General features: G+C 43.2%; 1 protein-coding gene across 2 annotated transcripts in view; it reads left to right on the top strand.

Annotated features, from left to right (window-relative positions):
- Positions 1-22,268, top strand: part of SYNJ2 (synaptojanin 2) — a 54,563-nt gene extending 32,295 nt beyond the window's left edge. For both annotated transcript variants that reach the window (XM_028723779.2, XM_028723776.2), the window contains exons 13-27: positions 1,267-1,348; positions 2,040-2,180; positions 3,545-3,737; positions 4,866-5,024; positions 5,948-6,104; positions 6,519-6,636; positions 8,102-8,320; positions 9,828-9,906; positions 11,017-11,185; positions 11,703-11,882; positions 14,929-15,063; positions 16,869-16,981; positions 17,906-18,014; positions 18,333-18,535; positions 19,909-22,268. In XM_028723779.2, the coding sequence (XP_028579612.2) occupies positions 1,267-1,348; positions 2,040-2,180; positions 3,545-3,737; positions 4,866-5,024; positions 5,948-6,104; positions 6,519-6,636; positions 8,102-8,320; positions 9,828-9,906; positions 11,017-11,185; positions 11,703-11,882; positions 14,929-15,063; positions 16,869-16,981; positions 17,906-18,014; positions 18,333-18,535; positions 19,909-20,727 (2,876 nt within the window). In that variant the 3' untranslated portion in view covers positions 20,728-22,268. The remainder of the gene's footprint in view (positions 1-1,266; positions 1,349-2,039; positions 2,181-3,544; positions 3,738-4,865; positions 5,025-5,947; positions 6,105-6,518; positions 6,637-8,101; positions 8,321-9,827; positions 9,907-11,016; positions 11,186-11,702; positions 11,883-14,928; positions 15,064-16,868; positions 16,982-17,905; positions 18,015-18,332; positions 18,536-19,908) is intronic.
- Positions 22,269-26,656: the final 4,388 nt, after the last annotated feature.

The raw sequence follows: 26,656 nt of genomic DNA, 5'->3' as shown, positions 1-26,656 counted from the left end.
ATTTTCCACTCAAAGTAAGGAACTTATAAGTTTTACCCCCGTACAGTGGTGCCTCGCAAGACGAAACTAATTCGTTGGGCGAGTTTTGTCGTCTTGCGATTTTTTTCGTCTTGCGAAGCACGGTGTCGGGAAAGTTTTGGAAAAACTTCAAAAATCACCAAAGTCTTTAAAAACCTCAAAAAAGGCTACCACACTGCGTTCTATGAGTTGCTCCTCGAAGTCGTCACAACTGTATTAACGGTGTTAAGAAAAAGGAAACAAACTTGCAAGACGTTTCCGTCTTGCGAAGCAAGCCCATAGGGAAAATTGTCTTGCGAAGCAGCCCAAAAAACAAAAAACCCTTTCGTCTAGCGAGTTTTTTGTCTTGCGAGGCATTCGTCTTGCGAGATACCACTGTAGTCTAAGATACTTCCACCCCATCTAAAAAGCTGGAATTTAGTTCACATTTAAGGCACCCCTGGTGGGATTCACCTAATCAGCCCTGTCAGTGGAAACCCTGTACAAAGACTTCCATTTGTGCAATGGGTCTTCCCCTTTCCCCAAAACTGGTTTTGGGGGTCAGGAGAACCCCTAGAAGAGGAGAGGGGAAGGAATCTTTCCGCCTGGCAAGCTACAATGTTTGTGTAGATGGATTGTTTGGAAGAGCACAACACAGAATTTCACCCCCTGATTGGTAGACAAGTCTGAAAGGGGGATTCTGTGATGAACATGCATGTGTGAACAATATTTGAAAATCTAAGTCACTATTAGGATTATCGTATACAGTATAATAATAGAGGGAAGCATTCCACCACAGAAAAAGCCAAAGCTCCACATGGGAAATAATACTGGGCTTTGTGAGTTCTGTTGCCTTTCTCTATGGCAGTGTTCTGCAACCTTGGGCGACAGGCTATAGGACTATAACTCCCATCATCCCTAATCAGTGACTAAGCTAGCTGGGGTTTATGGAAGATGCAGTCCAGTGACACATGGGAACCCATTGATGAAGAACCCTGTTCTGTTCTAGAATCATACTTGCTTGCATTGTGGGTGAGTGGGCATTTTTACTAAAAGCTGGGTATGTGCATCTGTGCCTACAGAAAGCAAGCATAATGCACTAGTGTCTCTCACATACTCTCTCAACTTGACCAGCTGACCACTGAAATCACTTAACCATGGTTAATAACCATGGTTTATTTTGTTTTTACATTAGGAAAGGAAACATACTCACAAAGCATGAACTCACTTTTGTATGTGTTCTTCCCCGCCCCCCTCCTGTTACCATAGATGACCATTGTCCAGCTGACATATTTGCCGTGGGATTTGAAGAGATGGTAGAATTAAATGCTGGGAATATTGTGAATGCTAGGTATGCTTAAACTGAGCTATTTAACTGTATTATACTCCATATCATATATTGACATAGTTGCTTATACTCTGTGTAGTGGTGCGTGCATAATTCACAAAATGCTAATAGCTGGTTCATATATGCATGCTCAGCACCTGTTGACTCTGGCATCAAGTGATGATTGTCATGCATGCATGAGCCTTCAAAGATGAATCACCACAAATAAATCTTTCATATCACCTGATATCAATTCAAGCACAATAAATTTAAATGGAAACTGCATTCATTCATTCAATGGAACATCATCAAGTGCTGAATAATCAAGTTATGTTCATTCATACGTGAACCACACTCCGATGGGCTTTATTCATTGCAATAAATAACTATGATTTTGCAGCCTTTCAAACATGGCAGAAAGAGAATGAAATGAAAAGTGCTGATTTCTCTGAATCTCTGTTAGAAACTGGTCTATTATTGTCTTATCTGCCTGAAGTGGTGGAGACACAGAGGGGCTCTGGAGCAGAGTAAGACCGGTGTATCCTGTATGAACATGATAGTTAGATAAAGTGCTGATGCAGCCCTGAGTTATCAATAAGGTGCCATTTATAAGCTCTGAAATTAACTCTGTGTTCTATCCAGTGAAGACTATTTCATGCCCTATCCAATTTTCCTGCTACTGCAATTAACACTTGCGTTTGTTTACCTGTTGCAGCACAACTAATAAGAAGATGTGGGGAGAACAGCTTCAGAAAGCCCTTTCCAGGACACATCGATACATTCTGTTGACATCAGCACAGCTTGTTGGTGTTTGCCTCTTCATCTTTGTACGACCTTTCCATGTCCCCTTCATCAGGTATATCCCCTGCAGTGGGGAACTGGGAGCAAGTAGAAGTCTTCTTTCACTGCAAATTCTAATCTGGTGAAAGTGAAGGGAAATAATTATTAAGTGGGAATTTACTTGCTCTTGCTCATGTTGCTTTTGCATTACACACGTCGTTGTTGTTTTTTAAAAAAGAAACTTTCATAATCAGTGATTGTGCCTGAAATCCTAAACATAAGCAAGACCCACTGAATTAAGGATTCTTCTGTTGGGATCCTGTTACCAACTGTAATTCTTGCAGCAAACTCCATTCTTTTTCAAAGAATATGGGCAGGAATTGTGATTGATGAATTGCTCCCTTTGAATTGGATTCTGCTTGAATAATTCACAGAGTACAACCAGTGAGTCTTGGAATCTTTATTGATATGTCTTCAAATTGGACATGCTCTCCATTAAGGAAACTATATTTTAGGGCAAGCTTAATGGCATGCATCTTGAATATGGCTGGCTAGATAGATGGCAGAATGAACAAAGGAGTATGAGCAAAATTAAAAAAATATATAATGTTTATGTTTAATTCTATATATTTCTTTCAAGGCAGTTGTTCCATCTAAGCCATAATAAACTTTTTTAAAAAAAAACCCAGGTTCAGAAGTGCTGTTATGCCAAATGTGATTTAGAGTTTTGAAGTTTTGAATAGGTGAAAAATGGGTCAAAATTTATTGGGGTGAGAGGAGTTGGCTGTATTTTATTCTGGGAAATCTCCCAGTGGCCACATATGACTGGTGAGCGTGTGGCCAGAGGCGAAAGTGGGCAGAGCAATGAATGTAAAGTTTACGCTTGTATGCTAGGCTAGTTGCTATGCACACAGATATACACACTCACAAACACCCTGCTCCGTCCTTCATACACACAAGCAAGAGGCATTATCAAAGTTCAAAACACAGTTCAGCCAGACAAAAACACTCAAGGAGGGTCAGAAGCAGGGGCTTTGAGGGTGTGGCCACAGGACAGTCACAAGTGTTAGATGGAGAGACCTGGAGTGTAGTTCTGTGACATCACATCAAGATAATAAATACATGAGCTGGATAAAGTCAGTGTAGTGGCAGTTTCTCTTTTGTAAGGCCCATGTAGATGCATCAGACCTTCCATGTTCATTTATTTTGGCAGGGCTTGCACAGGATCCTTCTTTGCTAGTCATGGAGCCATAGAATTGTAGAGTTGGAAGGGACCCCAAGGGTCATCTAGTCCAACCCCCTGCAATGCAGGAATCTCAACTAAAGCATCCAAGACCATCCAACCTCGTGACAGTCTACTGTGCCTATTGTTCTATGTATTTCCTTTACACTTCCTTAGCAAATGCTTCCTTTTGTCTTTGGCTGTTCTCTCCTGCCCAGGGATGTAGCAGTGGACACAGTGAAGACTGGAATGGGAGGGAAAGCTGGCAATAAAGGAGCAGTTGCCATCCGTTTTCAGTTTCATAGCACCAGCTTATGCTTTCTATGCAGCCACTTGACTGCTGGTCAGTCTCAGGTGAAAGAACGGAATGAGGACTATAAAGAGATCACGCAGAAGCTGAGCTTTCCAATGGTGAGGTTCTTGAAATGTTTTATTTAGAGTTGTGCTGAATTCTCACCCATGAAAACTATCAGAGCAAAAGGAATATATTCAGGGGCGGGTGGGTGTAAGCTTCCACCCGTTCTCCCTTCTCCCCAATCTTAATTCAGGGAATGTAGCACAGACATTTATCTCCGTGTGTGTGTGAGGATTTCTGTAGCTGCTGATTCTGAAGCCTTAAAAATATAGCCTGAATTTGGGCAAACCATGCTTGGAAGCAGCTTGTACATCTGTATTCAAAATATATCCATATTAACAGTGCCCTCTAGTGATACTATAGCTGCAGACACGATTTGATGTGGAATGCATATATTTTTGTTGGGTATGTTTTGAGTTTTTGTTATGCTTGGTTTTATAACAAACATTTAAATTTAGCTGAAACAATGGACTCTAAACAAAAGCTTGATGGTTGAGAATTGCAGTAAATCTTTATTACAGTTTGTTTCAATTTATAGTTATAGTAGTGTGAGACTATAGTTTTAAGGGGCAAATTCACCTTCATTTAATATGAAGATTGTGCTTTGGTGGACGGGAAGTGGCTCACTTGGGGAGGTGGAACCAACAACACTAGTTTCCTGGCAACAGTATTGCTGCCACTTACCAGGAGTGGGAGGGATGAAATGGCAGGGAGGTTGGCATGGTGGGGCAGGTTCACTGGCAGGAGCACTGGATTGGCTCCACCGATGCTCTTGTACTGAACCAATGCCTCCACCGCTCCATTTCCCTCCAGGTAAATGTCAGGGACACCCCTGCCAGGAAGCTAGCATTGCACCTCATATCTCTGTGTGGGCCATTTCTGTTGGAAGAAGCACATTTTTCAAGTTAAAAACATGCGTCATCAAAACAGATGTGCATATGCGCTTGAACTACCTTAGTTAACTGTGATTGTGCCAGATTATAGGATCAATATTGTTTCAGTATAAGATAGTGGCCTGTACTGAAACTAAAGATCAAAGTTGTATCAAGAAACGTAGTGCCCAGTATTTATTAATGGGCCATACTCTGAAGACAATTCTAAAACAGCACTCAGAAATAAGGAAGATTAAAACCCTGTTGTTTAATCTGTGCTTGAAAATACAATTTTCTCTCACACACAAACAGGGAAGAAGCATGTTTTCCCATGACTATGTGTTCTGGTGTGGTGATTTTAACTACCGCATTGACTTGACCTATGAAGAAGTATTTTATTTTCTCAAACGACAAGATTGGAAGACACTCCTGGAGTTTGATCAACTGCAGCAGCAGAAATCCAGTGGAAAAGTAAGGGGACTGGTGCTGTTTGAAAGAGCATTTACTGTAAAAGAGATATTCACCCGAAAGCTCTTTAGTTATTTGAAGCAGATGCCCAAAGCCTCATCTGAATGCACATGTTGCAGCAACCTAGCTGAATCTAAGCAGTTTTGGGTCTGGATGAGAGACTACTTAGGGACTCTATTGAGGCCACCTTCTGTTTTGCAGTGGAAGGCAGGGTGATTATTCATTTAATAAACAATGATATTCTTAAAACTTGTGCTGCCATGGTGTACATCTGGTTGCTTTTGTTTGAAAAAATTTTTTTAATCCCACCTTCCTTATGAAATAAATATCAAGGTAGGTTAGCTACCTTTTGGGGGGGGTGGACTATAGTAAAATAATAATGAAGTTAGAAAAGTTGGATTTTTTTTATAAAAAAAACAACCAAAATTTATACTCTTAATGGCCAAACAGGATTATAATTATTTTTTAATGGGATCATTTTTCTAGTTGCCGTTTTGTCTTATTCAGGTACATAACATAAGCAAAAATACTTTGCTAAAAATGCAAGTACAGTGGTACCTCTGGATACGAACGGGATCTGTTCCAGAGCCCTGTTCGCATCCTGAAGCGAACGTAAGACGCGTCTGCGCGTGCGCGGGTCGCGTTTCGCCGCTTCCGCACATGCGCTTGACATCATTTTGAGTATCTGCACGGGCGCAGGCGGCGAAACCCGGAAATAACGTGCTCCGTTACTTCTGGGTCACCACGGAGCGCAACCCGAAAATATTTAAGCTGAAGCGTATTCATCCCGAGGTATGACTGTAATCAGGCTGCTATCTGTGCTTAGTGCTACATGGTGGAGATCTGTTTTATACCAAGAGAAAAAATACTGTATGAATGGCACCATAATAAGCCACGATTTAGATGACCTGTGATTTGTTTTATAGATCTTTAAGGATTTTCATGAAGGAACTATTAATTTTGGTCCAACATATAAGTATGATGTTGGCTCAGAGGCTTATGATACAAGTGACAAATGCAGAACTCCAGCCTGGACTGACAGAGTACTTTGGTGGAGGAAGAAACTTCCTATTCATAAAACGGGTGGGTAGGATCTTTTCAGTTTTTTAAAAGTCTGATAGACTTCTTTTTGGATCATGAAATGAAGATATGTATTGTAATAGCTTAATTATAGACGGGTACCAAAGTTAGATCCTCTTGTGTCAACTGGAACCTCTGTGGGGCAGAGAACTCAAAATTGCCATACTTAACATTTGAGTCACCCTGTATGGACATAAATGAATTACTATTTACCATCAATGCATTGTGTTTTGTTGCCCATACCATTGCAGTACTCATGTCTTAAAATAATATATATAATAATATTTTGTGTCCTGACAGTTGGGTGCCACATACGTTATAAGCCACCATAAAAAGTGATTGAAGTCCCAACATTTTATTGAACGTTTGCTCTAATGATTTTAAACTCTGAAACTGAATTCTGTTTTCTTTTACAAGCTGGAGAGATCAATCTTTTTGACACTGATCTCAGTCCAGAAACCAAATTCAAACCCATTTGGTCTCCCGGTGCCTTGATGTATTATGGAAGAGCTGAACTCCAAGCAAGCGATCACAGGTACTGTAACATCAACAGAAGCATAACCCCTCTGAAATGGCAGAGATGCTGTTGTTTCTGTGATTGTCATGCTTTTCTGTACTGTTGCATAGTAAAGGATGGTTCTGTAGCTCATATGGAAAGCAGCATGCAAAACATGCATAAGGTCCCAGATTCAACCTCTAGCATCTCTAATTCAAAAGATCACAGATTTAAAAAAAGATTATGAGGAAATTATCCAGGACTGTGGAGAGCCATTGCCAGGCAGAGCAGACGATGGTTGGTGAGATTGACCTAATTCACTATAAATCCTTTGGCCAATTAGGTGTGCAGCATTGACAGTTTCTGAGGAATCCCAGATAGCCCTTTGTGACACCCTATGCTATCAGTGTGATCCTAGAGCCTTTTCTCATAAAAAAAAAATTATGTGGTCACCCAAACACCAAAAAGCAAGTAGCAATGGTCACGTGAAGCCAGTCAGCTGATTGAAATTGTCATATGACTCCGTAATTCTGGATCAATTAATGATTGGTGCAAAACTAAAGCATTTCAAACAACATGGGCAACCCCATATGCAATTTTACCCCTCCACCTATCGTTGTGTGACCCAGCCGATGGTTGCAATTGGTTCCCTGACTCCACACCTGCTGTGTGGTTGTAATCTTGTGCCACCATCTTGCTGCATCATGGAAAGTCTGTTGTGCTCACTGGGTGCCCAGAGGGGAAAGGAGATAGTCTGTGATGGCAAATCTTAAGGATAAAAACATGTGAAGCTTACTTTATTTTATGAAAAAATGTGGGGAAAGAGAAAGAAGCTAATGTTTTGTTTCAGGCTTTGATTCTACACTTGATTTGTTTCCTTTGTAAAATAATTAAAGCATAAATAACTTTTGCTGTTTTTTATTTTCTCACTAGTTTTAGTATCTGCATTTCCCTAAAATGTAACAAAAATATCAGAAGACAGAAATCTTCTGTAGACAGCACCTGTAGGCTGAGACTATATGTCATTTGCAGACACACGTAATCCTCCCTCTGGCTACCCTGCCATTAGGAAGTTGCTGTCAGTAACGGTGGTATCTAGTTGGGTACTTGACAACAACAGAGAAGGGAATTTTGTCTTGTCTTTTTAGAATTGGTCTGCCACTGTGAAGAATAAGGCCTTTAATCCTTTAATCCATCAGTCTCCTATGGCTATAGGCTTTCCCCCAGTTGACCAACTCTATGTATAGATTCTTATATGATTGTGTGGACAGAGATGTTATTTTTTTAAATAAAAGAAAGTGTTGCATAAGTTGCCCCATCAGATATATTGGGAAACCAAGCAATGAAACTATGTGTGTTAAACAGGCCTGATTTCCAATTGCTTTGATTGTGCCAACAATTTTTAATAACAAGTCAACATTGCCCTCCGTCTTCTTACTTCTTCATTTTCCCTGGAATTATTGGTTTCCCTCACCCATCTCTTTCTTCTTATTTCTCTGATTAGGCCTGTTTTAGCTATCGTGGAAGTAGAAGTACAAGAAGTTGATGTGGCGGCTCGGGAGAAAGTTTTCCAGGAAGTGTCATCCTTCCAGGGACCTCTGGATGCCACCGTAGTGGTGACTCTGCAGACACCATCACCTGAAGAGAGAGATGAATTTCCAGAGGACTTGCGTACCGAACTAATGCAAATCTTTGAGACTTATGGCATCGTTGTACTTGTAAGGTACAAATATTATCCTCATAAAAATATCTACACCCCAGTGGCTTGGATGATAACTTCTTGCTCCTGTGACTGAAACGAGGTTCTGTGAAGTGTGGAAGTTTGTCCATGTCACAACAAATAATAATTATTAGAGGATATTTCAGTGCCACAATCCTTTTTCCAAGCAATACATATTATTGACCATTGTTTTTAGTTAATATCAACAATCACAGCCATAACGACAGAAGGTCAAAGTGAAGTAGACCAAAAAGTTGAGCCACTGTGCTTAGGAAATGGCAGGTCAGCTTTCCTGTATGTTTATCTGACGAAATGGCTCCTGAGAGCTAGTGGTCTCCTCTAGAGAATTGGTCAGACAAGCTTGACAGCTTACCCTGAAGTAGTACCTTAGGGCAAATGAAAGCGTCAGCTTAAAAATGCACACACTTCTCTTGCGTTCTGGGTATATTTCTGAATTATTTATGCTGAATGGACTTAACCCTAATTCAAACCCAGGTGGGTCAGAACACTGCGTTCTTGGCTGCCTGAAACAAAAAGCTTTTATGCTCTGATATAATGTGTTGTTGTTTCTCCTCACATACATTGAGCACTGTGTATGCGTGTGAATAATGCAGCCTCCTCTCCGTATTGGATCTTCACATTATTTAACAAATTTGCATACCTTTGGCACATAGTCAAAAGGCACCACCATCCTTGTGTATAAATTACTTGCCCCAGAATTTATCCCACAACCTAGTTATTTGTCATGATCATCAGCATGGAATAGAATTCCTATTGCCTTGTGCTGAAGCTTTGAAAAAACTCATCCTTTTACCACCCTTCAGTCACCCCAATTGTGAGTGTATCATCACAGCAATCACTGAAGTGTGCCAAAGGAGAAAGAATACACGTTTTCTATGATCAACATTATGTGGTCTTTAGTATATGGCAGTACAACTCCATTCCAAAAAGTGCTGAGCCCCCTTTCAATAAGCTCTCCTAGATACCCAGGAACACTTGTGGCAGATACAGGATCAAGAAAATGAAAAGTTTCAAGTCATGAAAGCTATATGCACATATAATGTGCACATCTCAAAACAAAGGAGATTCAGATTCAGAGGCAATGTACCACTTGCTGGGGAGCAACAGCCAGAGCCAATCTGGATATTACCTAAGAAATATTAAAAGAAGTCACCTAAGCCATTCATGCTTCCCCTCTTCCCCATTTCAGCTTAAATCTGCTCTAATTTTAAGCACAGAGTGAGAACATAAGATGTGATTGAAACAACATATCAGACATTATCTCTTTACACCAGCTTTTCAGTTAGGCACAGATACAGAATCATTCACTCTGAATGAGCATGATGAGAAATTTAGTACCATCTGCCCTAAAAGCATTGGAGGCAATTATATTATTCACAAGACTAAATGCAGGAAGTAATAGGCATGTGCACAGTTGATTGACCACCTCTTTCTTTCTTTCTTTCTTTCTTTCTTTCTTTCTTTCTTTCTTTCTTTCTGTTCTTGTCAGGATCAATGGAGGCCAGATGCTTGTAACATTTGCAGAAAGCAGGTCTGCTCTTCAAGTTCTTGATGTAGATGGTGCCAAGGTAAGGAAAATAAAAAATTCCCTGCACTATTTTAGGTACCTAAATGGCTATTGGCGAGAGAGCTGACATTCACTATTCTCTTTGATTTCTTTGAATGCCAGGCATTTTTACAGTCCTCATTGGACCGCATCTTTAATATGGAACTGACATTTCCCTGAACACCAGCTTGTAGTTTCAGGCTGACTGGTTGTTTTTTTTAAAAAAGTCAGCTACTAATACAAGCTCCAGAGAGAATCTCTGAAAACTATAAGTTGGTGGATGTGACTAGTCAGACAAGGAAGACTCCTGTCATCCCTTAAAGACTAAATACATTTATTACGGCATGCACTTGCCTACTTCACTAGATGCTCAAGCCATTGCCACAGTAAATCCATTAGTCTTTAATTTTCCACAGGACTCATTGTCTTTATGTTTTGTATGAGAGTGACATTTTGTAGGCTGAACTTCAAGGATCCTCAGTTTTAAGGATGTCAGTGATGTGAATATGGGTGGATCAAGTCAATACTATGCACACTTGGACTTTGAAAAGCAGGTCAAATTTCTCCAGGAAACACTCACACAAATTAAATCCCCCTACCTAGCATTAACATAAACACTCTTATGTGCTGTGTAATTAGTCGGTAATGCAGGGCATATATAAATGACCAACTTTATTTAGAGGGAGAAGCATGCAGTACTACTTTACAGATGAATTTTCAGAGTTCAGATTAGACTAGGCAAGTAAGCAGTTCGATACAGCACTGAAGAATTGCATAATTATTCCATAGCTTCTAGAGAGTAGGTAACGTACCGTTTATGTAACCAGGGCTAGTTCCCCATCAGCGTCACAGTGCAAATCGCCCTTGAACACACTTCAGCCACCACCAAGACGAAACAAAACCTTAGAGTATTACGAAAGAGTGAGGAAAATGTCATAGTATCTTCCCTCTACATGTCAGCTATCAAAAGTAGCCAGTCAAGAGCTCCACCTACTCTTTAGAATATTTAGCTGACAGCTTTTGTCTTAAATCTGTTGAACTAGGCTTTTGGTTTACATTCTTTTGAAGGTTGGGTCTCGTTTGTGCATAGTGATTTGATTAACCAATTTCCTTTTTTCTTTTTGTAATGCAGATTAAAGGCAAGACAGTGAAAATCTGGCCTAAAACCCAGGACTGGCTGAAGGGCCTTCAGGAGGAAATCACTAGGAAACGAGACAGCATCGCCCCCATGTCACCCACAGCAAACTCCTGTCTACTGGAGGAAAATTTTGATTTTACAAGTTTAGATTATGAATCAGAAGGTTTGTGGCATGGACTGTAGCTAGATGTGTGAGCCCTCAGTTTCTCTGCAAGTCTCTCTGTGTGCTCTTGATTGGTACCTTTGGAATCAGGAAAGTGAGCAGTGATTCAGTCCTGCAACACTTATTTGCTAACCTTCCTCTTCACTGTACTTCCTGTAGTGAGACTTGCTGCCAGAGACAGCTGCAGAAAAAGAAATGGGCATTTAGCAGAGAGATTTCCCTATTTCTTCCTCTTGTTGTTGCTTCTGCTGCTTCTCTTGTTGCATTGGAAAGTGTTTTGGAAGAGCTTTGTTAAGCGATGTGATGGGGCTACATTCAGGAGAGGGGTTCAAAAGCCCTGATCGATGTGCAAAGGTTCCCCTCACAGCCCTCTGATCCTTTCTATAGGAAAATGCCACCACACCTCACTTTTAAACATTCCTGCTTCCTTTTTATACAAATTGCAACTAGAGTAAGAACCAAGAACAGATAGTCCAGTTTCCCACCAATATTTCCATTGCTATATCTTCTGCTTTAGGTGATATCCTTGATGATGATGAAGATGATTTGGATGACATGCCACCACATTTACCTCTAACAACAGAAGTGGCATTAGCAGTGGACGATTTGCTGGATGGGCCTGAATGTTTGATGGTGGCATCCACGGTACATGCAAACAAATCTCACCATCCTGGAAGAAAGCTGCATCTGTATAAAGGTAACATCTTTATAGGATAGTGGCTAACTAGACAACTGGTGTGTTCAAAGCACAGTGATTGGGCTTTGGAGACTGGCTTTCATGAACAAGTTACACTGTGGGTGTGGCTTGCTGACCAAGTTAAAACTGTCATTGTTCCCAGAGAAAAAATGGTTCCTTGTCAAGTCTCATTATCTGAGTCAAGCCCAATCAAGTGTGTGCATGTGTTTTGTTTATTGACTTTTTACAAGCTTTGAACTGAAACTGGTTGAACAAAGTATTTTTCATCCATGGCTATATTATGCAGCACAGAGAAAAAAGCAATGTTTTTGTTATTAGTATAAAACAAACCAATAATAAAATGAAGGAGCTAAAGTTACCGTATTTTTCGCCCCATAAGACGCACTTTTTCCACTCCAAAAATGAAGGGGAAATCTGGGTGCGTCTTATGGGGCGAATGCAGGCTTTCGCTGAAGCTCCAGGCTTCAGGAAGACATCCGCAGCCTAGGCAGCCCTGTGGGAGGTGCCGCAGGGATGTCTAGGCTGCGGATAGCAGCCTGCTTCCCGGGGCGTCGGGCGCCCTGAAAGCAGAGCGCCCGGCGCTTTGGGAACGCACCCGCAGCCCAGGCACCCCTGTGGGAGGTGCCGCAGGGATGTCTAGGCTGCGGATAGCAGCCTGCTTCCCGGGGCGTCGGGCACCCTGAAAGCAGAGCGCCCGGCGCTTTGGGAACGCACCCGCAGCCCAGGCAGCCCTGTCGGAGGTGCCGCAGGGATGTCTAGGCTGCGGATAGCAGCCTGCTTCCCGGGGCGTCGGGCGCCCTGAAAGCAGAGTGCCAGGCGCTTCGGGAACGCACCCACAGCCCAGGCACCCCCGTGGGAGGTGCCGCAGGGATGTCTAGGCTGCAGATAGCAGCCTGCTTCCCGGGGCGTCAGGCGCCCTGAAAGCAGAGCGCCCGGCGCTTTGGGAACGCACCCGCAGCCCAGGCACCCCTGTGGGAGGTGCCGCAGGGATGTCTAGGCTGCGGATAGCAGCCTGCTTCCCGGGGCGCCGGGCGCCCTGAAAGCAGAGCGCCCGGCGCTTCGGGAACGCACCCGCAGCCCAGGCACCCCTGTGGGAGGTGCCGCAGGGATGTCTAGGCTGCGGATAGCAGCCTGCTTCCCGGGGCGCCGGGCGCCCTGAAAGCAGAGCGCCCGGCGCTTCGGGAACGCACCCGCAGCCCAGGCACCCCTGTGGGAGGTGCCACAGGGATGTCTAGGCTGCGGATAGCAGCCTGCTGCCCGGCGCAGATATCTGCAGCCAAGGGATCCCCGCGGGAGGTCCCGCAGGGATGTCTAGGCTGTTCCTTGAGCCACTTGCCAGGTCTTTATGGGGAAACCCCTGGCTTCCCCCTTCAGCCCCGAAACTGGCCGACAAGCTCAGCCGTGGCTGGCTGCTTCCCGGGGATGTAATTCAAGCAAATTGAAAGCTGCTTAGAGTCTGCTAGATTAACAGTGTGCCGGAAGGATCGGGACTGCCCCTTCCGCCCCTGCCCCAGCTTATTGTGCCGGGAAATTCCCGCCATTTCCTCCTTTTGCTCTGGTTGCACAAGGAAAGGCAGCTGCCCTCCACAGACCCCCAGAAATGTAAGATCTCCCTCGCTCTTCTTTCCCTCCCTCCCTCTTCCAACTTAAAAATATGGGGGTGGCAGTTAAGCCCCACCTCACAGACAATTCAGCCTCTCTCAAACTGTGGGTCCCCAGATGTTGCTGAACTACAACTCCCATTGCCCCAGGTAGCAAGGCCAGAGCTCAGGGAAGGTGGGAGTTGAGGAATGATAGGAGTTATAGCCCAACAACAACTGGGGACCCACAGGTTGAGCTCTCCCTTTCCCTTCCTTCCCTCCCTCCCTCTTCCAACTTAAAAATATTGGGGGGGGGCAGTTAAACGTTGGAGATACTGTCCTGTACGTTACTGACAGTTCCTTACCACTGTATTTTCTTGCAGAAAACCTCCCCCATTCTGATAAGGATGATAAAGCAGAAAAGACTAGCATATAAGATTCCTTTTAAACTAGAAGTAGTAAAATATGCTAGGGAGCATGGAAACAGAGCAGCGGACATTCTTAATGCCACTGTTGACTGCTGTTCACTTTACATGGCTGTATTATGATTCTGATATACTGGTTGTTTATTAAATGCAGTAGTTTATACAACATTTGATTCAGAATATTTTTTACTTGTTTTTCTCCTCTAAAAACTACAGTAGGTGCGTTTTTAAACCTCGGGCTTTCCCCGCCCCAGCTCCGCGGCTGGGGGGGGAAATAAATTTTTGCCCTTTATTTCCCCCCAAAAAACTAGGTGCGTCCTATGGGCCGGTGCGTCTTATAGGGCGAAAAATACGGTATATAACACAGACACATACTTCCATGCAAAATATAAGTATGGGTTTATTTCTTTCAATATATCCTTCATATAGAAAGGTATATTCAATCGCCTTTTGTCACTTGATCTCAATCTATATTGAATTCATTGTTTGGTATTAGGCTTCCCATGACTGCAAGCTGGAGTCACCTGATCGGTTTGCCTCTGCTTTTCACCACATTATCCCAGCCTGCATTGCACATGGTGTGGGACCTGCAAGGGCATTTGTACACCCCATGTATGTTGTGTGCCTTTTAGATATGCACTGAATATACATCCGGTCCTTTTTAGAAAGCTGTCTCACTGTGCCTTGAGAGCAAACCATGTGACCCAAACTCCATGCCACTGAAAGCAAATAAATTTCAGAAACCTCTGCCCAGTGCTTAAGAGAGCACACCACCTCATTTGCTAGCTGGACTTCCCCTGCAACTCATTCCCCCAAAAATGTGAGAGAGAAACTGCTCAGGCAGTTGATGAAGCTTGATACATTGCTGCTTGACAGAAGAGGGTGGTTGAATGTTGAGTCACTGAACACTTGGGAAGTTTCTCCTGGTTCATTCCTCAGCTTACCTTCTTCAATGGGTAAACATTTGTTTTTTGATATCATGGCTTTTTCCCTTGCATTGGTCTGTTTTCTATTTTTAAATGATTTTTACACATTCCCTAGATGATGCTGACCTGATTGAATCAAAACAAGAGCTGGACGGAGGTGGGGAGTTTCGCCATCGTTCCCCGAGCAGGTCTCTTTCTGTCCCAGGCAGGCCTCGGCAGCCTCAGCCACCACAGCGACCTCCTCCTCCAGGTGAGGGGCTCCATTTTCTCCCTCTGTGCTGAAAACAGTGTTTGGATTGCTGGCTCCTCAAAGCCACAGCATAGCCAGAACACTGGAAGGAGTGTGCTGAAGCCAGTGAGATGTATGCCTGTGGGCATTTCATTAAAAAATACTGCAAGGCAGAAGACAACATACAAAATTACAACAAGACCCAAAATGTAAATGAAAACGGGTTGGAGAAAAGAAATGCATGTTTCAAAGGCCTGCCTGGATAACAAAGTTTTCAGGAAATGTAGGCAGGGATGATTCCTGCCAACCCTTTCCTGTCAGGGAATTCCATAGGGTAGGACCAGCCACATGAAAGGCTCAGTCCCTGGTAAATGCCAGCTGGACCTCAGGGCATTGGGGAACCACCATCAGATGATTTCCATGATCAAGGAAGAGCAATAAGCATTCAGATGGTCCTTGAGGTACTTTGGGCCCAGGTTGTTTATAGGTTTGTGAATTAGCATAAGAACCTTCAACCTGGCCCAATGGCAAACTTGGCCCAGTTTACATAAGATTGAGTCATTGGCTGTATAAATCTTTGCAGTTTTAGTCTGAAAAAAGCAGCAATCACACTCCTTTGGGAGCATGACCCATGAAACTCTGCAGAATGTTTGTAAATGTGCATGGTTGTTAACTGTCTGATATTTGGCCTCACGTTCTGCCTTTGCATCCCATTCTTTCTTTCTTTTAACTCCCTAAGCTCTGATAGAAAAGGGTGGCTTTTGTATGGAAAGATCCTACCAAATGCTTTGTAATGTGTACTGTCCAAGTGGGTGAAACTCAGTTAATAATGCCCATAGGAAAAGACAATTGTAACAGTTTTCAAAGGGGTCACGGTTTCAGAGCTGTTGCTGCTACATCATCATCATATATTACTAATACCCAACTCATCTGACTGGGTTGCCCCAGCCACTCTGGGCAACTTCATAAATATGAAAACACAGTGAAACATCAAATATTTAAAATACAGGGCTTCAGATGTCTTCCAGCACCGCTTTTTCTAGAAAAATAGCACTGCGTGTAACTGTTTTCTCTCTTTGACATCTGATGGGAGGGCACTCCACAGGGCAGTGGAATTGTGGCAACTTAATGGATAACCAATTTATGATGGCTTAATACATTTATTAACCTTTAAGGTGCCACAAGTTTCTTCATTCATGACTGCAAAGGTGCAGGTTTTGTAACTTAATGCACACAGCTGAACCGTGCCTACTAATGCAAGCACAGTAAGGAGACAGATTGTTGAGCAAAACCGCAGGACACCATTTCACATGTGAAAGATGCATCTGTGTGCTTCTTCCACAGCTGTCACTCCACAGGTTAAGCTGAGAGGAGCAGGGTTAGCAGCAGGAGCAGAGCAATCTGGTGACTTAGCAGCAGTACCAGCTGCTGTGGGGGAAGCTGCATATGCCACTCTATGCAAGAACCCCAAGTACAGATGCAGCCCAGCCTATCTTTGAGCATTAACCACTGGAGCAAACAAGGGCTGTATCCAGTGCTCTGCATGAGCAGAAGGGGCTTCTGCAGTGGGACTTCCACCACGGTCTTCCTCCCCCTGCATCCTGGAACAGGTTTTGAGGGTGTGCTCGGGGAAGAAAAGATGGCAAAGTCTGCTCACACAATGCTAGATTCCACCTAAAATAATTTATTAGCTTAGGGCAGAATTCTGCCCCAAGGACCAGAATTGTTTAAATCAATGGCTGAACTGTAGTGCTTTCACTGTTAATTTTTTTTTAACACACCCACGTGCAAAATGTCAGAAATCAATGCATGTGTCTCTCCTCCAGCTGGAGTATCTGTTAAAAAATCCACATCAGATGGGTTCATCTCTTCAGGAGGCCACTCTCTGTGTTCCATCCTGCAGACTGCAAAGCTTCTTCCAGGGGCACCTCAGCAACCAGTGAGTAGTTCAGCACAATTGTTGAGTCATTTGATGGAGGGCAAGCGGTGAGACGAAAAAGAAAACAGTGTATTTACAATTACGCATATCCTGCCTTTCTGGATAGAAATCCATCCAAGGCAGCATATACAACATATTTTTTTAAACATCACAAACAGTTTCAACATATTAAAAAGTCAACACACATCAGATGTGTAATTATTTATTTTTGTGCTTGAAATCTCCAATGTCATCTATGAGATGCTGAAGTTGCATAGCAACCATTATCTGTGGGATAAAGATGTTAAAGGGGCAGCCAGAAAAAACACTCATGCATGGGCACATGCATCTAGAAAGAGTCATTTCAGGAGCATCTCACACAGCATGACCTTGCCAATATATGACAGCAAAGTCCATCCTTTGCCAATTTGGTAAAGAAAAAACATGTTTGTATAGGACCTTTCCTAGAAATATTACAGTTCTGGGGTTAGGGTGCCCCAGCAGTGAAGTCCCTAGATCAGGGATGGGGAACCTGTGGCCTATCAGATACTGTCGGACTACGACTCCCATCATCCCTTGCCATTGGCCAGGCTGGTTGAGGCTGATGAGATCTGGAACTCAACAACTTTTGGAGGGCACCAGGTTCTCCATACCTGCCCAAGGCCTAATCACCACACCAAGTGGTGGCAGCTCCTTAAACAGGGTGTCTATTGGAAGACTTAAGGGCATAGTGGAAGGGGAGAGTGGGATGAAGCATATATAAGTATTCCTTCTTGTGAGAGGGATTTATTGACATTAATTCATGGCTGGTAGGCAAAAACTAACCACTCTGAAAATGTTAAGGCTACTTCCCTGTTTATACTCTGCTTTTAGAAAGTGGTATGTGCATGATTTTCTTCTGGGCTCACTCCGTCTGTTATTTGTTTTCCTTTAAATTTTTGTAAGCCAAAATCACGGACTGGAATTAGCAAGCCATATAATGTCAAGCAGATCAAAACCACCACCACCCAGGAAGCAGAGGAAGCGATTAGATGCCTGATGCAAGCAAAAGGAGGTAACATGAACAAATTTCAGTTAACATTGATAATATCTGTTTCTACGTTATCTTTTCAGAGCTACATAAGCATGCCTAAGAAACATCTCTTTTGGGCGCCATCTTAAAATGTTAATCACTGCTGTTCTCATTTCCTGTGGTGAAACCTGAGGAGCTGTCAGTTTGGATTAAAATACTGCTTGTATTTTTGTTTCAACTTGAACATACTGCTCCATTTTCAAACTGATCTGTTGATGCACTTAGACTATTTGGGCAAATAAAACTTTTGAATTTACCTGGCATGTAGGATAAGTAGATTTCTACAATTCTGTATTTCAGTAACTCCGGAGGAAGCCTTGGCACCCATTTCAGGAAGGACCCCAACTGTCACTAAATCTGAAAGCTTCCCTGGTGTTGCAAAGTCTGCACAACTTCACAGCCCGCAACCACCCCCAGTGCTCATACCTCAGCGTCCAGCACCAAAAGTTCCCTCTGCTAAGAAACCAGCACCCCTGCAGAGGATGGGAGGGAAGCCAGGATGTGTAAGTCTCCATAGGGTTCAGTCAATATTCAGAGGGCAAATTTGGGGGTTGCACATGCAGTCGGTAGAAGTTTGCAATTGAAGTTGTCATTGAGCCGAGTTAATAGGTATGTGGCCTTCAAAAGCCCTCTCATCTCCAAAACTGTGCCCCCAGAGTACCATCAAGGAGAAAGAAGACTGCTACCTTTGGTTACATAGGGAGTGAGATGAATAGCCAGGACACACTCTTCCTCAATCCCAGCTACATTATGACCTTGGATTTCTCCATTGGGTTTTTATGGGAAGTTCTCACTTCTGTTCTGGAGACATGAAAAACAGCTTTTCTATGTGAACCAGGAAATCACCTAGACAGACACTGAGAGGGTTCCTCTGCCCTTTTTGTATTTATGTATCCATTTCTCTTGGGAAAGGAGAAAAAGGGAGAATAGGTAAATGTCAACAGAGAGAAATAGATGGCCCTGTCTACTTTCCACTCTCCTACTTACTCCTTTTGCTTTCTGACCTTCTCTTTCAGCTGGCTTTTCTCTTTCCTTGGAGGAAAGGGGGTGCAGTTCGCCCCGGGTTTCATCCCTGAGGGGGGGTGACATTGCCACCCCACCCCTGCTGGGAGGCTCACCCTGCCCCCAGGTGCACAGCATGTGCGCCGCTCCAGGTGCTGGAGGAGCTAGCTCTGCCCCTGCTCTTGCCCCCTCTCCTTTGTACTTCCGCACCATCACAGCAGCAGGGGAGGGGCAAAAAAAAGAAGCAGTATTTTTAACAGCTTGAATGCCATTTTTGGATGAAGGGTAGGTTACACATTGTTAAAATAAATTAAATAAATTAGAGTCAATGTTGCTGGTCAGTTTCTAACTCATGTTCAGCTATTCCACAGCCAACTGAGCTGTGTTCTGTCCCTCCACCGCAGCCCATTTATCTTTTCCAACTAGATACTAAACATGCACAGTCCTCACTGGTCTGTTTTTTAAGGGGGTGAGGGATTTCCCTTTCAGATTTTCTTTTTTTTAAGAAAAGATTTTTGTACTTCTGCAAACTTGAGAGTTCACCTGAGCATGCAGGCACCTCCTCTTCCTTGATGGCCATATTTTGGCTTCAAAGCTTGTTAGCACTCTGAGACAGAGTTCATAATTCAGGAGGAATAAGAGCCATGGAAAGGACATAATTCTTTCCCCGGAATGTTGAAGCTTTTTAGCACATTTTTAAATGGATATATTAAGATTTTAGAATGCTGCATGTACAGAATTAGAGGCCATCTTACCTCTGTCAAGAGTACATCAGCTTTGCTTTGGGGGTGGGTATGTGCGATTGTCTCTTTTTTTAATCACTATGGGGCTGGTTGAATAGCAACTGATTGACATTATGACATCCTTTTCTTAGCCTCCTTCTCCAGAAGAGCAGTTTGAGCAATCTGTTGGTCACTTCACCTTTGCGCTGCCAGAGTCTTGCCTTGAGGCTAGAGCCATTGCTACAAGTCCTACCAGAGCAGCCCCAGTTCCTAAGCCAAGAACAGTCCCCCCAGGCAAAATCCTTGAGAGGAGAAGGAGCAGCGAAAGGTACCCGGCTGCCTTGCGTCTTCTGGAGGAGAGCTCTTGTCTTCCTGCTCAGAATTCTACCCATGCTCCAAGAGTTCCACCGAGGAGAAAGAAATCTGCCCCTCCCGATTTTCATCTGCAAGTACTCCAGAGCAGTGACAGCCTGTTTCTCAAGGGGTTAACATTTAATTCCAACAATAACAACAATCCATCTCACACTCAGTCTGATTCCATCCCACTTTCTCCAAGTGAGCCCTTTCTACCTGCAGCAGCAGGAGCCATGACCAGCCCGATAGACGACGACTCCAAACCCTTGAGGTTCATGGCTTCAGAGTTAATCAGCAGCCTGCAGGTTCTTCCGCCCATGTGCCTCCAGCAGCAACACCAGCAGCTTTCAGACGATGACTTTCTTAGAGGGAGCGCCAGTCTTTTAGACCTGGAGACTGACTTCATTGCTTATCAGTCAATCCCTCAACCGCTGCCGATCAGCCCAACACACGCTCCAAAAGATGTGAAACTCCCCAGTGCAAGTGATTTCAGCCACTGGGTTACATTTGGTGAAGAGGGCAACAGCGGCACCATCTCTGAAAGTCCTAGTGTACTGGCTGCGTCCAAGCAGACCCAAAATGCCTGTGTGGACCCCAACACCAGTTTAAAACTATGAGCATGGGTCGTCCCCCCCCCTTTGCTTTTTCTACAACAAACAAACAAATCATAACAAGACAGGATTTTTTCTGCAACAATTTGCTTTATTCTCAGAGCCTTTGGTACAGGAAGGACTGAGTTAAATGAGTCTTTATGGTACTTCACACTCCACTCCGCCTCCAATGAATTCTGATTTAATTTGTATGGTGAGTGGCAACTTTCTCTTCCATGTGCATGCTATAATGCCTTTTGGTAGAATTGCTTCTCATTTGCACTTTGCTTGCTTTTCTGTACTTCATACCAAGGCTGTCTATCCCATAGTACTCGCTTGCTGTGAAAAGGATAGCATGGAGGTTTCTGCATTATGTCTAAAGAGGCATTTTGTGTCTGTCTGGGCACACAGCGGTAGTTGCTTTGAAAAGCTGAACACACTTCCTAGGAGGACCTAGTGAACTGGGTAGGACATAATTCTGGATAAACATGCTGAAGATCTCACAGTATGTTTGCCTCTGCATCTTCCCTTTCATGCTTGTTAACATCTGCAGAGTCTGGGAAGCTTAAACCAAATGAGCTCAAGCCAGTAAGCGCTCTGTTGTTTTTTCCACCAAGGCCCGAAAGGGAGGAAATTACCTGCAGATTGTGCCTAATGACAACAGAATAATGTGGAGATGGTCAACCAAGGCTGCTGTAGCTGTAGTGCTGCTGGTAGTATCAAGGACTGCCATGTAAGGAGTCCCAAGTGATAAAGCAGCTAATAAATAGAAAATGGTATCTCAGAGAAAACTAAAGCTATGGTTATATGAAAGCACTAGAATGTATAACTCTTGAGCAATGTGGTTGCAGTCTCATCTCTGGCTTGGGTAGAGGCTGGGAAGCCAATCACACGTGCCTCTCATAGTACAGGGGTGGGGACCTTGTGGTTGAGCACCAGTAGCGAGAATTGTAGTCCAACAACTGGAGGGTCACAGGCTCCCAGTGATCAGGAAGGCGATATATTGCCTAGGGCAGTCTCCTCCAGCCTGAAGCCCTATAGATGTTTTAGATTACAACTTCCATCAGCTCCAGCTGGCAGGAGCTGGTGTCCAAAACCTCTGGAGAGCACCAGGTTGGTGAAGGCTGGACAAGGGTAAGACGAGTCTAAATGTGCATATGTAGAAATATCAATGGTAGGCATGAGAGAGACTTCTGTACTCAAGGTTCCCCAGCTCTCACCCTTTGGAGCTACAGTCCTGAGAGTGAAAGTTACCTTGGCATAATACAGCCTCAAGGAAACTATTGTAGAAAAACAGACAGATAATGTAGTGTGAGCATAAAAGGCAGAGGATAATTTTATCGATAATTGTTAAATAATATGGGAACATGTGCAACAGAGTTATAGAATCATGGTAATTTATTAGTGACAGGATGGAATCACTTTTGATGGAGTGGCATACTTCATGATTTTAATTTGTTTTGAAATAGTAAAGATCAGAAGAGGGGGGAACTGTAAAGTATTTGACTATCCTTTTTTGTATCAAGGCTGTAAATAATATCATTAAATTTCTTTTTTATGAAACTGAACTTGGCTTATTTTGTTTTTGTATTATATTGTCCTCAAAACTGAAAGGCCAGATGTTTCATTTGATGATTCAATAAATTAGAGCCCAGAAAGGTAAAAGGAGGAGGGAATCAGATACACAATAATGACTAAACATTGATTATTTAATCAATGTTTGTACTGCTGAATAAAAATACAACATTTAATAATGTTTCCAAGAAGCTAGGGAAAAGATAAGATTAAAAACAAAACTCAACCGTACATTACGAAACTGAGCAGTGGTCAAAAATAAGAGTCCAAGACAGCTGGGGCAAACTTATAAATGTTAAAGAGGCATATATTAGTCATTAATGTATCCACGAAATAACCAAGGGAGAGCATTCCATGGGGTGGGTGCTATCACTCAAAATGCCTGCTTTCACATTGTCACCAAGTAACACTTCACTAGGCATGGAACAACCAGCAGGTTCTCCTCAGATGTATTAACAACTGGCCCCAAGTTGCTTAGAGACCCCAAAACCATGACTTAGGCACCCAGTGCAGATCTTTCTAAGCAACCTAAGAACTAAATTTTGCACAAGTTGCAGCCTCTGAACCAGGTGCAAGTATGGCCCCACATGCAATGCATTGCAGTAGTAACTGTGAGATTAGTAATCAATGGACCACTGTAACAAGGCCATCCTTGTACTGAAGTTGCTGCCCCAACCAAAGTTGGCCATGGGTGCTCTAAGACAGCAAGGTCAGGTGGGCCTCTAGGCCCCCAAACTACACACCTGCTCCTTCTGAAGAATTGTAATCTCATCCAGAACTGGTACACAACCCAATTCCTAGACTTTGGAACCACCTATCCATGGAGTCTCCATTTTGTCAGGATTCAGCTGCAATAGCCCTCATCCAGTCCACAATTGCCTCCAGACACCATTTCCATACATGCATTGCCTCTGCTGATTTACAGAACAATGGAGCTGGTGACACCTTGTCCAAAATCTCCTAATGATTTTAACAGCCTGCAGATGAATTTTGAGAAGGCCTGAGGTACAGTCACCCAATACTACTATTTGGAAAAGCCTGGTTTGGGTTGTAACCACCATAAACCACTGCCCCCAACTCACGGAGATGGCCCAGGATGATAACATGACCTACCATATCAAAGCAGAATCAACAGAGTCCTACTCCTTATCCCACCTGAAAAACATAATCTATCAGCACAACCAAGGCCAATTCTCTCACCAAATGAGGCGTGGACCCAAAGTGGGTTTGCTACTCAGTATAGACAGAAACTGGCAACTGGCAACAGAAACTTTCTCACTGCTTAGTGTGCACTTCACTGCAGCATAAAATGACAGAGGTCCTTGGTGAATTGGACCTATGAGTCTTCTGCAACTTTTCACCACCAACAGTGGTCAGCCAGCTGACTCTGGGAAGCTCACAAGTAGGCCATGAAGGTAAAAGTATATTTTATATAATAAGAAGCAACATTGATGGGCTTAAAAGTTGTCTTGTGCTTAAGCACTCCATTTCACCAAAAGGGATCACTAGTATTCTCAAAGCACTGGGCAGTTAAGCAGCCATGCACACAGCCTACTTCTGCTCAGGTACATTTCTGGATCAGGACTTAGAACAGAAATGCTACTGCAGTGGTGGGAAACATCCTGCTCTTGGACCCAATTAGGCTTGCCAGGCGATGCCATTTGGTTCACAAGTCACACCACCTGCCTGATGTCATGTGTGATGCCTCCTTGCCACATATGGCTCACAGCAGGCAGGGGAGACGAGGATCCAGCCCACCAGCCAGCTCCAGTTCCCAACCCCTTTTCTACTTTCCACCTATCCTTTTCATTCTCGACACTTAGCAAAAGGTAGGATTTCAAGAGGCTATTTTGAGTGTCCCACACAAATGAAAGGTGGGTGGGGACAAATGACAATCTTCAGCTTAACTCCTGCGGAACGTGTTACGAAACCCCTCACCCTTCCTCTTTAATGAAGAAATTAAAAAGTTATCACTGGATATTTATGGCGACATTTCAACATAAAACATGAATGCCTATTTAAAAAAGGAGCATGGTTTATAAGTTAGTGCCAATATTCTCTGCAACAAAGATAATTTAACAGCTTTGTGGCAGCTCATTTGCATGATAATAAAAGCATTAGAAGGAAAACCAATTTAAGTCGATTTATAAATTGCAAATAAAAGTTATTTTTATTACACTACTTGAAGAAGTGAAGTATCTGGCCTTTGGCACTATATCCTATAACAGGCTCACTGGTGAGCTATCTCATTAAAATTAGATCTTGCCAGTAGCGTCCTCTGTGCAATCAATTGCAGTTCACGCTGCTCAGTCTGAACAAATACAAAGAAAAAAAAACAAGTATTGGTATAATAATAAAAAAGCTGTCAAGTGGCTTGACTGTTTTTAAAATGTTTTTTGATGGGAAATCAGAACTTTGATTTCCAGACTAAAAATTGTGCTTAAGGATACAACTCTAGAAACACGTACAGAGAACTGTGTCTAAATAAATCCACATACATTCTCACAGCTGATAAGAGACACAATATTTCAATAATTCATGGCATAGGAGAGGAAGACTGAATTTCGGTTTCATGGTTGTTCCTCATCAAGGCGTTTTGTTACCCATTATACAGTTTAGGACAAGGTCACATGTTTATTTGTCCACTCATCACCTGCGTCATGTCAAAGTGAAGTATCATAAACAAATCACAAGTCAGTTAGACACAATACTTTCTACAGATTTGGTGTAAAAGGTGTTCCACGTGACAGTTTTCACAGCTTATCAGCCATCAAGCATTAAGCAACCATGTGATGAGCGATTAAATGATGTACATACACATGTGAGCTAGGCCTTAGTTTTAACATTTTATCAGGACTGCAAAACAGAGTAGGAAGAGAGCATGGCAAGTTATTGCCCCTTACCTCTCCAAATTTCTTCAGCCACTCATCTTTCAAAAAGGATGCCACAGCACAGCGCTCCCTTCCTGCCCTGCAGAGCACATGGAAAGAGAACACTCGATCCCACATAACAAGATGTGAGCTGAATGGTTAAGCTTAGTGGTCCCACAGCACTAAGACTGGAGATAAGCCTCTACTGATGCTTTTTACTATTAAGTAGCAAGGAGAGGCTCGTCTCCCATCTTAGTGCTGTCGTGTGAGGAAATCCCTTATCTCTGATCTGAGCACTTAACGCTAATAGAGATAGGTGCAGATATCTGTCATATGACTGATGGGTGGCCATGGATTGCCCCAAATGGTCTCACAGACTAAATTCAGAAGCCTGGTGGGTTCAATTAGGCCCATGGGGCAGAGGGTCCTCTCTGCTAGCTTAACCAAAGGCTGGAGGGTAAGGGAATGGAGAACAAATCCCCCCCCCCCGAGATCTGTAAGCTACTGGCTCATGTGACAGGAAGAAGTCAGCATTTGGTTGACTAGCACAAATTATTGTTATACACCACAACCACTGTACATTCATCTTCATGGAAATGACTACAGCAAAAATTCACGTGCTCTTCTTAGCTCATATGCTATGCTACTCATAGATGGTTGATTTGTGTGTGTGTCTTAAAAAGTAGCACCAAGTTATACGTGAATTTTGCTTCAGAGGCTAGGACCCGAACCAATGTCTTCAAGTTACAAGCAAGAAGATTCCGACTAAACATCAGGAAGAGCTTTCTGATGGCAAGAGCTGTTGGACAGTGGAACAGACTCCCTTCAAATGATGGTAGACTCTCCTTCCTTGGAGGTTTTTAAGCAGAGGGTGGACGGCCATCTGCTATGGATGCTTTAGTTGAGATTCCTGCATTGCAGAGGGCTGGAGTAGATGACCCTTGGAGTCTTGTTCTTAAAGACTGTTTGACAGAAGTTTTAGCTAACTAATTTATGAATTTTATAGGCTATTAAAGGCACGGGAGCAGGGCTAGAAGTTGGCAACCCCAACAGCCAGCTTCACTGTGCTCAGTAAGCACTTTAAGCTGATTCTTGGGGTAGAGGTGAATGGATGTTTGGCAGTCTCTGCTATGGCAGCTTGAACTCTCAAACCCAGTGGCAGACATGAGCCTTTCCAGGCAGCCTCCTTTGGCCTGCACTTGGTCAGGCTCTGACCTACTTAGTTTCCAAAATGAAATGACACCATGCACCGTCAAGTGGTTAGCGAGGCTTGGTTAAGAGTTTTGTGAGAGTTAAGAGTGCAGCTGTGTTTTATACTCGTTACCTTTAAGCCAAGAGTGAGGAACCTGCAATCCTACAGGTGATTTGGATTCAGGCAGGATTAGGAATGATGAGAGGTTCACAAGTTTCCCATGTTTGTCTTAGGTGTATTATGTTACAATTGCAAGTAATTGCTTAATATAAAATACATTAACTTTTAAGCAGCTTTAAAAGTTTAGCATCTCCAAACA

This window comes from Podarcis muralis, chromosome 3 (genome assembly GCF_964188315.1).
Source record: "Podarcis muralis chromosome 3, rPodMur119.hap1.1, whole genome shotgun sequence".
Lineage (NCBI taxonomy): Eukaryota > Metazoa > Chordata > Lepidosauria > Squamata > Lacertidae > Podarcis > Podarcis muralis.
The sequence above is the reverse complement of the archived record's forward strand: the minus strand, read 5'-3'. Positions and strand labels throughout refer to the sequence as shown.